General features: G+C 38.5%; 1 protein-coding gene and 1 pseudogene across 2 annotated transcripts in view; both read right to left on the reverse strand.

The window, feature by feature from the left end:
• EFHB (EF-hand domain family member B) overlaps nucleotides 1-14,335 on the reverse strand; it is a 55,008-nt gene that overhangs the window by 25,267 nt on the left and 15,406 nt on the right. For both annotated transcript variants that reach the window (XR_006609247.1, XM_045088952.1), the window contains exons 2-5: nucleotides 6,963-7,025; nucleotides 6,352-6,495; nucleotides 5,467-5,647; nucleotides 3,111-3,221 (exon numbers count right to left, since the gene is read on the reverse strand). Coding sequence is in view for 1 of the 2 variants with exons in the window: in XM_045088952.1 (XP_044944887.1) it covers nucleotides 3,111-3,221; nucleotides 5,467-5,647; nucleotides 6,352-6,495; nucleotides 6,963-7,025 (499 nt within the window). In the remaining variant the exon portion in view is untranslated. The remainder of the gene's footprint in view (nucleotides 1-3,110; nucleotides 3,222-5,466; nucleotides 5,648-6,351; nucleotides 6,496-6,962; nucleotides 7,026-14,335) is intronic.
• On the reverse strand, nucleotides 10,964-12,234 carry LOC123394469 (annotated as a pseudogene).

Below are 14,335 nucleotides of genomic sequence, written 5' to 3' on the forward strand. Positions count from 1 at the left end.
AAATCACAAGTAGGCAGAGAGGCAGGCAGAGAGAGGGAGGGGAGGAAGCAGGCTCCCTGCGGAGAGCCCGACGTGGGGCTCGATCCCAGGACCCTGGGATCATGACCTGAGCCAAAGGCAGAGGTTTTAACCCACTGAGCCACCCAGGCGCCCCAGTTTTCTATTTTCTAGATAAGAAAAGTAAGACTAGGGGTGCCTGGGTAGTTCATTCGTTGAGTGTCTGCCGTCGGCTCAGGTCATGATGCCAGGGTCCTGGGGTCAAGCCCCGCATGAGGCTCCCTGCTCGGTGAGAGCCTGCTTCTCCATCTCCCACTCTCCCTTCTTGTGTTTACTATCTCGCTATGTCTTTCTCTGTCAAATAATGAAATAAAGAAATGAGGGCGATTCAGCCTCACTAGTAATCCAAACAATATAAATAAAAACAAAAAATATGTGAAATCATAATTTGTCTCTCAGTTAAATAAAAATAAAGAAGATGGGAAAGCTCACTATTAAGGAGGATGTGGAGAAATGTAAATTCTAATATACTATGGGTGTGAGGGCAAATTGGGGCAGCTATTTGGGTGAATGGTTTAACTCTAAGAGTAAATACTTCAAATGCTCATAAATCTAGGAATATATCCTTAAAAAATACATCATATTCACAAAGATATATAGGCAACATTACTTGTAATACTGAAAAATATGGTATAGATAACTGACATGAAAATGCAACTAAGGTATTTCATTAAATGGGGGAAAAGGAAATAGAAAAAAGTATATGCAGTGGGGAACAAAACACACGTATATTCTCATATACAAACACACAAAGAAAGGCATCTATGGAAGTATCATCTGGGGGTGCCTGGGTGGCTCAGTGGGTTAAAGCCTCTGCCTTCGGCTCAGGTCATGATCCCAGGGTTCTTGGATCCAGCCCCACATTGGGCTCTCTGCTCAGCAGGGAGCCTGCTTCCTCCTCTCTCTGCCTGCCTCTCTGCCTACTTGTGATCTCTGTCTGTCAAATAAATAAAATCTTAAAAAAAAAAAAAAGTATCACCTGTAAAAGATTGGGAATTAAAGAAGATTTTCTTTGTATTTTAATTACTTGTAATGACTAAAATTAAGTATATTTAAAAGATATTATATATTTGTTATTGAATGGTGCTCTTGACATAGTATTTTAAATAAAAAACATTTAATGTATAAAGCAAGTTCCCCAAAAGCATGGAGAATATCATCCCTCTTAAGGAAAGGTAGATGGCTTATTGCATGCAGGTTAGAAAGATGTTCAATGTATCAAATATAGTTATCTCTGGATAATGGAATTTCAATGTTATATTTACTTTCTCATTTTTTTGAGATTTGTATGTGTGTGTGTGTGTGTGTGTGTATTTGTTTTAATACTTATTTAAGTAAAGTAAACTCTACCCCCAATGTAGGGCTCGAACTCATGACTCCAAGATCAAGAGTCACATGCTCTTCCAACTGATCCAGCCAGACACCCCAAAGATTTGTTTTAAATAATTTCTACACCCAACATGGGGCTCGAACTTACATCCCCAAGATCAAGAGTTGCAGGCTCTAACAGCTGAATCAGCCAGATAGATGCCTGCCCTATTTTATCGAGATATTTAAATTCTCTACAATTATTATGTGCTTTTTAATAAAAAAATAAAGCTACTTTCATTAGGAGAAAAAATAAGGACAATATTAAAGAGATTGGATTCTGTGCCTTTTCAAGAGGTCAATGAGACTTCCATAAAAATCAGCAAATGAAGGTAATTTCAGTCATTTTATAGTCTATTAGAGCTCTTTTGAAAATAAAAAAAGAAATCTATACTCATTATCCTCCAACTGCTAAATGCATATAAGATATCTAATTACAGGTGGTCTACCTGTATTTTACAGGTTGTATTGAAAACAATTGAAAGTTATTGAATTTTATTGTGCAATACATACTAAACTTTTTCAAAAAATGAATAAGATATTTTCACAAGAGAGGGAGAGAACAAAGGAGGAATAAGGGAAGGGAGAACTGGAAGGAGGAAAGGAAGAAAAGGAGGGAGACAGGGAAGTAGATGGGGTACCAGTGACTGGTGATGGAGTAAAGGGAAGCAGGAGCGGCATGAAGGGGAAGGCAGAGATGATCTCAAGACGGGATGTGCTCAAGTGTAGGGGAAGCAGCAGAGACTGGCCATGAAAAAAGAGAATGACAGATTCCAGACAGCAGAGCAATGGGCATAGGAAACAGCACCAGCTATGAGCAGAATTAGGAGGAAGGGCACAGAGAAGAACTATGGTTGGTGTGAGAGGCTAGAGGAGGAGGAGAAAAAGTAAAGAATTAGAGAAAGGAAGGATGAGAGCATCCTTGTGCTGCAGTAAAAGGTAAGTCTTGCTTCTAGTTAATGAGGATTGAGCTCATGAATCAGTCACATACAATCCATTGGCTTTCTCAGGACATACATCAGAGTCCAATTCCCAATCTATTATATCAAGATGCCACTTAACATCAACATGTCAACAACTAAGCTGTATTTCATAGCACTGTAAACATCTAATGCCTTTTAGTTGTGCTATAGAACACTTCTAGTAATGAGCTACATTAGACAAGATCACATAATAGTAGTCGTAGTAGTAGTAGTAGCGGTGGTAGTAGTAGTAGTAGTAGTAGTAGTAATTGAGCACCTACTATGTTCTAGGCACTACGGATGCATTTTGCAGGTACTCACCTAATCCTCACAATATTATTATCACCATTTAAGAGATTAATGGACAAGCAAGTATTTGAAGCTATTCTATGTGATTCAAAAAATTGTGTACTGACCATTACCCAATCTAAGTCCTTAGAGTAATCCTGACATTTGAATAAGGACAGTATTTTTTAAGCCTAAAACTAAATGTAACCTTTCTTAGATGTTTTTCCTTTAAATAATACATACATTTCTACATCTGATATACAAAATGTCTAAATATATGTGTTCCTAGTTATGAGGGTTTATGACCTTATGAATAAGTTACTATTTACTGATCACTTACTATATGCCAGGCATTGCTTTATGCACATAATCTCCTTTATTCCTCTTCACAAATCTGAGAGTCCTCAGGTCTATTTTACACAGGGAGACACTTACCCACATAATAATCATTGTGAGAAACAATATACAAATCATGTCCTTCCTTTCCTTCCTTCAATACTTCTTCGTAGGATTTTGGTGGATTCACCACATCTCTAGCTGGTAAGTCTGAAGGAAGAATTAATGAAATCAGTTTTAAGGTAGCTTTTATCTATTTATAACATATTTAAATTGACCAGAACAAATAACAATGAGGTATGCCAATGACACAAACTACATGGGCATTCTGAGAACACAAATGAAGATTTAGCAAGAAAGACAGGACACCACCTACGTGTTACTGTCCTAGGGACTCCCACTTGACCTGTCATTCCCTCAAATTCTAAATAATATCCCAACTGTGTATTGGCTAACTATTTAGGTTATTCTGAGCTGTATTCCAAGCCTGGTTAAATTTTCTGATTCTGAGATGCTCAGGACAATTTTGATTTTAGTTTGCTCCAAACTTCCCAAAATGTTCTAAGCAAATTTGAATCTCAGTCAGTTTCAGAAGCCCTGATGCCTTGTGGGAATAAATTTGGTGATAGCTGTAGATTGAAGCATATACCCTAAGTCTGTTTTGATCTGAGTATCCATCTTCAAAGTAGCCAAAAGTGCTTGGGAAAGCACTGGTATCGGTAAGAAACTCTTCCTACTGATCCCAAACATAGAGCAATAAGTTATTTGTTTAATAGCTGCCTTCCCAAGACTGGTGGACCCCAGTTTTATATACTGTGAATTATTTTGTTTTTATTGTTTATGTAATGATTTTTAAATATAATTCCAATCATAATTTCATTCTTCTCTCTCAACCTGATAACATAGATTCAGAAGTTTTCTTTCTTTTGGACTTCTGCTAAGACTTGGGGTCTGTAAACAAATAATTAAGAATACTAGAAAGTGGATCCACTCAAAATAATCCTGTAAAGCAGTATTTTTTTGTCTGATATATGAAATATTACACCTATGAATAGACAGATACACGTTTTGGAACATTGCTTCTATTGTATATTTAAATGAGGTACACCTTGACAGTACTTTCTTATTAAATGGTCCAATCCTAGATGGTAGTTATGACACAATTACTGTAATGCTGTAATGCCATGTCTACATAAATACAATTTTAAAATCTTATTATAAAATAAAAGGATACATCATCTGCTCTAAAATACATTTTTTAAAGTTTTGAACTTTAATTTTAACTTTAGATCTGATATGATCAAGCTGTAGACTTTGAAGATTTTACATCCCAAGAGAGAGGCATAATTTATCTCCACAGTGGTGATACTGTGTTAAAGAATATAATCTAATGGACCTTTTGGTGGAAAAAAATATAAGATTCCTGAGGTAGAGCCTTAATGGGTACAAAAGAACAAAGAGAACCAAATTTCTTTCCAGGATAAATAAAAATGGAAGTTGAGGTCCCCTTCAGTAAGACCACGAGAGAGAGAGAGAGAGAGGAAGAGACATGAAAAGGAGAGGAGGAGATAAGTGTGAAACAGGTGGAAGGTAAAATGCCCAACAACATGGCAGAAGGCTGGGGCTTCCGAAGAAACAATGGCCTGTGACCAATTCCATTATAAGTTGTTGTTAGTTGAAAGATGCACTCTACTTCCTCTCATAATGAGAGTGAAGCTCTGCTCTACAAGCTGCCTGCATTTAGCATATGTGGGTAGACACTGTGGATCTGCTCAGATGGAGAAAAGTCCACAGCATTTGACAAACTTAATTGTTCTGTGGTCTGCTTCATAGAGTTAGGAGTTATGAACACATCAGGGGCACCTGGGTGGCTCAGTCGGTTAAGCTGCTGCCTTTGGCTCAGGTCATGGGTTCAGGATCCTGGGATCGAGTCCCGCATCAGGCTCCTTGCTCGTCAGGAAGCCTGCTTCTCTCTCCACCTCTGCCTGCCTCTCTGCCTGCCTGCGTGCTCTCTCTCACTCTCCCTCTCTCTCTCTCTGACAAATGAATAAATAAAAATATGAAAAAAAAAGAGTTATGAACACATCAGAAGCATTGGTGGAGATAAAACACACAAATGTATGTCCAGGGAGAAGGGACTGAGGACTTCATAGCTGGCTCCAGTATCAGTTTTCTTGAATCTCTCTCCTTTCTCTTTATACCATCTCTATTACTCATTGCATCTGTTTCCAAAAGCTGAATTTTTACTGCCATGGTACACATCAACTCTAAGGATTCTGGATCTGAGAGTCATTTTCTTGCTATGAATCATCATTTACACCACCACCAAGTGCCGCATCAACAAGATATTTAATCCTGCTTTCTAAGAAGACATTGATTTTCCTTTTCTTTTCTTTCCTTTTTTTTTTTTTTGGAAGACATTTCACCATCCAACTCCCCATCACTTTTTTATTACCTCTGATGACTGTTGTCCCAAATGTTGTATTGAGCACATCCAGGCCTTTAGGTAATCCCGGTGTTTGATCATGAGATTTTCCTAGGGGTGCCCGTTGATTGCTAAAATATACTGATTCCTTTTTATCTTTAAGTTTCTGTTGAAATGTTGTTATAGGCTGCGGGTTGATCAATACCTTTGCCTAAAGAAATCATATAAAGCACAGATATAACAACAAAAAAAGCAAAAATCTGAAAACTGAAACTAATCCATAACTGGGAAGAAGAGAAAGTGATTGTGGAAAAACATTTAATTATCCTTGCCTTTCCTCATCTCTTCAAATCAACTGTCAGCATTGAAGCTATGTAGCTGAAACATGCCCTACATGAACTTACTTCACTGAGGCCCTAAGGTTTCTAAGAAGAATGCCCTGGTTATTTGATGCGGATTCTAGAAAAGCGGAAATGACAAGTACAAGAATCACATGATTGCCACGAGCGCTCTCCAGAGGTATAGATCGGGTCTTCAAAATCTAGACTGCCCAATTAACACAGGTAACAGTCAGCCCACTCCCCCAAATTCTATACAAGCACTCCGCTGGGCCTCGAGGTTCTATCACCCAGCCTTCATCCTCTCTGTTCTCTAACAAAGCCTGACAGCATTTCTCTTTAGCCTGAGAAAATGGAATGCAACTTGGCTTGTATTATCTGAGGTGAAAATATGTAGATTGTCTCTACAATCTAATTTCTCTACAGTCTGGTGGCTGTTGCTGCTTGGATTGTTTTTTCACTACTCAAAAGTAAGAGTGGGAAGGAAATTGGAACTGATGATTTCATTAATACCTCATTCATGCATTTTCACCTTAGTAAGTTAATAATGTACAGGGAAAAAAGGAAAAGAAGTTACCGGTATCGAAATTTTAGATCTTATTCCATGTGTCAAATAAGGAGCAATTTGGGGATCCTTTGCTCTACCGTAAAATACTCTCTCAGCTCCAGCAGGTGGATATCTATAGTTGAAAAATTTTTTTGCCTCAGGTGGAGTAATTAGCTATAGTGAGACAAGAAAATAGAATTAAGAACAGTTTTTTAAAAATATTAGGATTAACCTATCCCAATCAGTGAACACCATTGCATGAGTGTAATAAGTCCATGGGGAACTACAGACCCATATAATGAAACTTCCTAAAATGTGTTTTATAGAAATGAATGTCATATTTCAAAAGTTATATCTAGAAAACAACCAAGAAGTACCCAGGTTAAAAAGCATACCATAAATGACTATTTTCTATAGAAATAAAAGGTATCTCCAATGGTTTTTATAGAGCTAAAAATTGTAAGCCTGGAGTTTTCACTTCCTTGAACAAAATCATTAGAAGTTCTCAAAGTGCAGTAAAGAATCAAAATTGACCACATTAAGTTTATACAGCTTTCTTAAGGAGCATTGAGAGTTGTCTTAAGAGACAACTGAAGAGACAAACCTAAGGGTTTACAAAAATGCCTATTGAAAATGCTCACCCTGGGAAGTTTTTCAGTCAAACAGGTTGCAACTCTGTCTCCAACAGGAATAACTTTTCCTGCCTAAGGGGAGAAGCAAACAAACAAACAAACAAGTAGTTGGTCATTGTCAGGAAAGAGGAGGAGTATTTTGAAGAATGGCATTTATTTTGAATCTTGCCTATGCATCTTATGCTAGAAAGTTACTTTCAATGGTTTAACACAATTAAGAAAAATATGCAATACATCAAATCTAAAGTAATCCTGATTTATAATATAAACATTAAAGCTAAATATATATAAGTATACCTTTTTTACAGTGTTAGCTTTGTCAGTGTCCAGTTATGGGATCTCTGTGACATGCTGAGGGAGTCAACTTTCAGAAATAATGTTTATCAGTTGTACTATGTCATCAGTACAATGGGAATATGGCTGTGTTCAAGCTAAATTCAAGATAAAATGTTAGGTACTTCTGAGTGTGTGTGTGTGTGAGTGTGTGTGTGTGGTATGTTTGCATATGCATGTATTTCCACTAACACCCTAACTTTTCACATAGGCAAATATGTCATTTCTGGCCAAGCTCCTTCAGTGAATGGCCCCAATGCACTGGTTTCCTTCACTTAATTGTTTTTTAGACTTCTTTTTTTTTAAGATTTTTATTTATTTATTTATTCATCAGATACAGAAAGAGAGAGAGAGAGGAAGAGGGAGAAGCAGGCTCTCCGCAGAGCAGGGACCCCAAAGTGGGACCCGAAGCCAGGACCCTTAGACCATGACCTGAGCCAAAGGCAGCCGCTTAACCCACTGAGCCACCCAGGTGCTCTCCTTCACTTAATTTAACTCGGGTCTTATCTGTCCTTCCTTTGCCCAAGGCAAAGATTACAATTATTCCCAGCAGTGTACTTTTTATCTATTTCTCCTTTGTCATTTCAAGACAGCTGATTGTTACTTCTGGAAAAGGATAAGTTTTGGGTTTTTTTAATTAACATATAATGTATTATTTCTTTCGGGGGTACAGGTCTGTGATTCAACAGTCTTACACAACACACAGTACTCACCACAACACACCTTCCCCAATGTCCATGACCCAGCCACTCCACCCCATCATCCCCACTCCTCGAGCAATTCTAGTTTGTTTCCTAGGATTAAGAGTCTCTTGCGGTTTGTCTCCCTCTCTGGTTTCACCTTATTTTATTTTTTCCTCTCCTCCCCTTTGATCCTCTGCCTTGTTTCTTAAATTCCACAAATCAGTGAGATAAAATTTTCTTTCTCTGATTTACTAAGCTAAGTAATTAACTCAGCATAATACCCTCTAGTTCCATCCACATCATTGCCGAGTGGCAAGATGTCGTTTTTGATGGCTGAGGAGTATTCCCTTGTGTATGTATACACCACACCTTCTTTTTTCATCCATTGGTTGTTGGACATCTAGGCTTTTTCCATAGTTTGACTACTGCGGACATTGCTGCTATAAACATTGGGGTGCAAATGCCCCTTTGGATCACCACCTTTGTTTCTTTGGGGTAAATACTGAGTAGTGCAATTGCTGGGTCAGATGGTAGCTATATTTTCGACTTTTTGAGGAACTGTTTTCCAGAGTGGCTGCACCAACTTACATTCCCACCAACAGTTTAAGAAGTTTCCCCTTTCTTTCCTGTGTGTGTGTGTGTGTGTGTGTGCGCATCATATATGTGTATATATGTTATATATATATGTATACATACACACACATATATATATAATGGAATCTATAATGGAATATTACTCAGTCATCAAAAGAATAAAATCTTGCCATTTGCAACAATGTGGATGGAACTAGGGGGTATTACACTAAGTGAAATAAGTCAGAGAAGGACAAATACCATATGATTTCACTCATGTGGAATTTAAGAAACAAAACAAATGAAAAAAAAAGAAACAAAACAAATGAAAATAGGGGAAGGGAAGAGAAAATAAGATGAAAATGGGGGGAGCATAAGTGTTGTTTATGTAGGAAATAAAATGTAGGAAATAAACTGAGGATTGCTGAAGGGGAGGTGGGTCAGGGGAAGGAATAATTCAATGATGGGCATTAAGAATGACACTTGATGTAATGAGAACTGGGTATTATATGCAACTGCTGAACAACTAAATTCTGTTCCTTTTTTAAAAAAATTCTATTCCTGAAACTAATAATAAAGTATATGTTAACTAAATTGAATTTAAATAAAGAATTTTTAAATACTCTGATAGCCAAACAAAAATAAATAAATAAAATAGATTGCCTGGGTGACTCAGTTGGTTAAGCATCTGCCTTTGGCTCAGGTCATGATCTTAGGATCCTGGGATCAAGTCCAGTATTGGGCTCCCTGTTCCACAGGGAGTTGGCTTCTCCCATTGCCCCTTCTCCCACTCATTCTTTCAATCTTTCTCTCTCAAATAAATAAAATAAAATAAAATCTTCAAATAAATAAAATTTTAAAAATTAAAAACTAAGGGAAAAAACTTCCCATAATGAGTATTTTGGATCTTCGGAGGAGCATGGAGAAATCAGGATGGAAAAAAGCAGAGAGATTAACATTTGGGTGGATGGATGAATGTGTAGATGTTGGTAGGGGGACAGATATATTAAATAAATGGATGGCTAGATGAAAATAAAGACACATGAGGTGTCTGCATATGTCCAACTCTTGGTTTTGGTTTGGTGGTGATCTCAGGGTCATGAGATCCAGCCCCACATGGGCTCTGTACTCAGCTCAGAGTCTGCTTAAGATTCTTTCTCTCTCTCTCTGTTTGGTCCTCGCCCACCATGAATATACTCTCTCTTTCTCTCTAAAATAAATAAATCTTTTTAAAAAACTGTGTAGGGACACCTGGGTGGCTCAGCTGGTTAAGCGCCTGCCTTTGGCTCTGATCATGATCCCAGGGTCCTGGGATCACGTTGGAATCCTTGCTCAATGGAGAGACTGCTTCTGCCTCTGCCTTCTGTTCTCCCTGCTTGTACTTGCTCTCTCTGACAAATAAAATCTTAAAGAAAAAAAAAAAAACTATATAAAGAGACACATGGATATAGATTGGATTGTGGAAGGTTTTTATTATGTTAACTGTTGAGTGCAGAATTCCTCTAGGGCGAGAACCATCGGTTTAAGAGAGTACCTAGATAACATCTCCGGGTATAAAAGAGGAAGCCCACAGACATGACTAGACAGAGAATTTAACTGCTTTGCTAAAAAGTAGGTAAAAATATGAACTATTGGGGCGCCTGGGTGGCTCAGTGGGTTAAAGCCTCTGCCTTTGGCTCAGGTCATGATCCCAGGGTCCTGGGATCGAGCCCCACATGGGGCTCTCTGCTCAGCGGGGATCCTGCTTCCTCCTCTCTCTCTCTTCCCACCTCTGCCTACTTGTGATCTCTCTCTGTCAAATAAATAAATAAAATCTTAAAAAAAAAATATGAACTATTGATGGGCTAGACTAAGGAAGGAAGGGTTAAAGGAAATAATAAATAAGACTGAGGAGAAGATGGGAGGAAGAAAAGATCTTGCAGCTAGTGAGAGGCCAGGAGGCATAAGACAAGAAATCAGCCAATGAGGAGGAGTCCAGCTTTAATGCCAAATCTTAAGTAAATTTTACTCATAAACTACACTATGTGAAAAAAAACTTACGTAAAAAAGGATAGGGACTGTGTTGTAAATTGGGTTAAAGCAGAGTACAGAAAAGGGAAGAGATATACAAGTGATTTTTTTTTTTAAAAAGACACATTTATTCAGCGTCATGATCAGACTATTACATTTAGCAATCAACAGCATGGGTGCAAAACAAAAAAATCCTCATTAAAACCCTTTGTTGGAATGCTTTACACTTTCCACAGAACAGAAACTAAAATAACCTGTTATACAATTAGTCACAAATACAGTCCTCGAGTTTTTTTGCCCATACACATGAGTATTGTCTAAAACATGTCTTCTTTGTAGCAGCTAGGCCCTGCCACCACTGTGCTTGGCTGAGTTCACAAATCTGTTGTAACCTGTAGCTTCCCTGTCACTTCTCTGGCTCTCCTCTCCTGCTAAGCTTTGTTTCCTGGCAGTAATTAAAACCTTCTGCCACTGCCATAGCTGCTGCTGCTGCTGGAACCACCATAACCACCTTTGTTTCGTGGTTTGGCGAAGTATTGGCCTCCACCACCATAAGGGCCAGAGCTTCTGCCTCCAAAATTGCCTTCTTTCATGGGTCCAAAATTTGAGGATTGATGGTTGTAATTGCCAAAATCATTATAGCTTCCGCCACCTCCAAAGTTGCTTCCACTACCACCGCCATAGCCGCCTCCGCCTCCTCCGTTGTTATAGCTGTCATAGCTGCCACTCCTGCCATAGCCACTGCCCTGGTTTCCATAATCCTGTCGACCATTTCCATAGCCTCTGCTTCCTCCAGAGTAACCAGGGCCGCCTCCTCCATAACGACCATCATTACCAAATCCGTTATAGCCATCCCCACTGCCACCATATCCACCACCACCTCGACTGCTACCAAAGCCACCTCGACCACTGAAGTTTCCTCTGCGACCAAAGTTGTCATTCCCACCAAAACCACCTCCACGACCACCACCAAAGTTTCCAGAACCACTTCGACCTCTTTGGCTGGATGAAGCACTAGCCATCTCTTGCTTAGAGAGCGCTTTCCTTACTTCACAGTTGTGGCCATTCACAGTATGGTATTTTTGAATGACAATCTTGTCTACAGAATCATGGTCATCAAGTGTTACAAAAGCAAAACCCCTCGTTTTTGCCACTGCCTCGGTCAGTCATGATCTCAATCACTTCGATTTTCCCATACTGTTCGAAATAATCTCTTAGATGATGTTCTTCAGTGTCTTCTTTAATGCCACCAACAAAAATCTTTTTCACAGTTAAGTGGGCACCAGGTCTTTGAGAATCTTCTCTTGAGACAACCCTCTTTGGTTCCACAACTCTTCCATCCACCTTGTGTGGCCTTGCATTCATGGCAGCATCCACCTCCTCCACAGTGGCATATGTGACAAACCCAAAGCCTCTGGAGCGCTTGGTGTTCAGATCTCTCATTACCACACAGTCCGTAAGTGTTCCCCATTGCTCAAAATGGCTCCTCAGACTCTCATCGGTTGTTTCAAAGCTCAGACCTCCGATGAAGAGCTTCCACAGCTGTTCAGGCTCTTTGGGAGACTCTGACTTAGACATGACAGCGGTGGGAGGGGAGACTTTAACGATGCTTACTCAGCAGCGTCCACGGGCAGAAAGGAGTAATCTAACGAACGTATCTCTACAAGTGATTTTTTAATTCAGCTAAAAATTGTAAGAAATCTCAGAAATATCATGAAACATAAAGTCTCTCCTTCTATACCTGCTATGGGAGCTCCAGCCATTCTTTTAAATATTCAATGGAAAGATGGCCTCATTAGGCTAAAGAACATGGGGATATTCAGGCAGCTATTTATGTGAGTGATAGATAGAAAGAAGGATGGATTGATGGATGGATCAATCAATCTGTGGCCTGTTGGGTAATTCTATTTGGCTCTCACTGGCTTCCCTTCCAAATGTTTGACAGTAGATAATCTCGATTTTCATCATTGTAAACATTTTTTGGACAGAAATGCCCTTAGAATTCCTCATAGACAAGGGGCGCCTGGGTGGCTCAGTGGGTTAAAGCCTCTGCCTTTGGCTCGGGTTGTGATCCCAGGGTCCTGGGATCGAGCCCCACATCCGCTCTCTGCTCAGCAGGGAGCCTGCTTCCTCCTCTCTCTCTGCCTGCCTCTCTGCCTACTTGTGATCTCTGTCAAATAAATAAATAAAATCTTTAAAAAAAAAAAAAAGAATTCCTCATAGACTTGGCCACATGAAAGCAATTTGACTACAAATCAGCAGGACATCAGATGTCCTCATGCCATTTGACTGGAGACACAAAAATGGAAACCATTATGTCTGATTTCTATCTAGAGTGTCTGACAACTCTCCCTCAGCCCACCTCAGTCATGAATCTTTTTTTATTTCAGTTGTTCTCAAAGGCCTATTCACCAATTTGAGGTATGAAGGGTAGCAGAATAAAGATTATTGCGAGCTGATTATTCTAAGAAACAGCAGGTGAGAAAGAAGTGCTGAAAACAAGAGTAGAAGTTACCCTTTCATAAGGGATATTTACATTTTACAAAGGAAATTATTTGTAAAGGTATCTCTCTCTCTGTACCGGGAAGAAAAGAATGACTCTAAGTCTCCAGCCTATCAATGGCGAAGGCTGACTTAAATCTGCATAACAAATTTTACCCTTGTTTACCAGCATTCTCCTGGCAACTCCCCAAAACTTGACTTCCCTTTGCCCAAACATCTTTCTTTCGTCTTTAACTTAAGATGGTATTTAAGGAGGTGGCTTGGGCCATCTCGGGGAGTTAGTCAGTCTTTCTGGGTATATTCCATGTATTCATGAGGTATATATATTTTAAAACTTCTGTTTGTTTTACTCTTGCTAATCTGTCTTTTATAACAGAGAGTTTCAGCCAAAAACACAGAAGAATAGAGAGGAAATTATTTCTCCTCCCCTATAGTTTCTCTACCAAGCCCCACAACATAAATGTGTTTTTTTTCTTCAAAGCCTACACTTTGAATCTAGCTATTCCAAACATACTCGCCAAGTTTGGTGAAAATTTGTTGTGTCATTTTTCATTCTGGTCCACTAAGTGGCAAACAATGAAATTGTGTTTTATCTATATAGACATAAATTAAACACACTAAATATAATTAGTAAACACATAAATTAAACACACTAAATAAATTAAACACTAAATATAATTAGTAAACACATAAATTAAACACACTAAATAAATTAAACACACTAAATAAATTAAGCAAACTAAATACAATAGGCAAATAAATAAATTATGGTATCTTCAATTGATATACTATTGTAGAATCATTTAAAATGTTGTATATAAATAATTTTGAATGGTATAAAAATGTTCATGACAAAATGGGAATTAAAACAAAGATGTAAATTTGCATGATACAAATACACAGACTCACACCTCTATATGCAGCAGTACGTACAGAATACATAGACAAAAATTGCTAGTTGTGATTCTGCTTGAGAGGTGAGATTACAGGTGACTTATTTTGGTTGTACTATTCTCAATATTTTATTACTATGTATTGCTCTTTTACAATGGAAAAGAAAGCAATAAAATTACTAAAAAGTCTATAACCAACATCAACTAGAAGAAAAACAGCAGCAAGAGCACTAGAAACTAAAAATGATAATCAAGTACATCCAGACCCAAGACAGAATTTAGGAGCAGCTTTAATGGTCACCTTAAGTTTTACTTCCTTAACTCTAAAAGGTGGCTTAGAGTGATCCTAAGGACCTCCCTAACCTGAGAAGAAAAATTATCTTCCTGG

Source organism: Mustela putorius, unplaced genomic scaffold (genome assembly GCF_011764305.1).
Source record: "Mustela putorius furo isolate JIRA1106 unplaced genomic scaffold, ASM1176430v1.1 tig00003834_pilon_pilon_pilon, whole genome shotgun sequence".
In the NCBI taxonomy this organism is placed as follows: domain Eukaryota; kingdom Metazoa; phylum Chordata; class Mammalia; order Carnivora; family Mustelidae; genus Mustela; species Mustela putorius.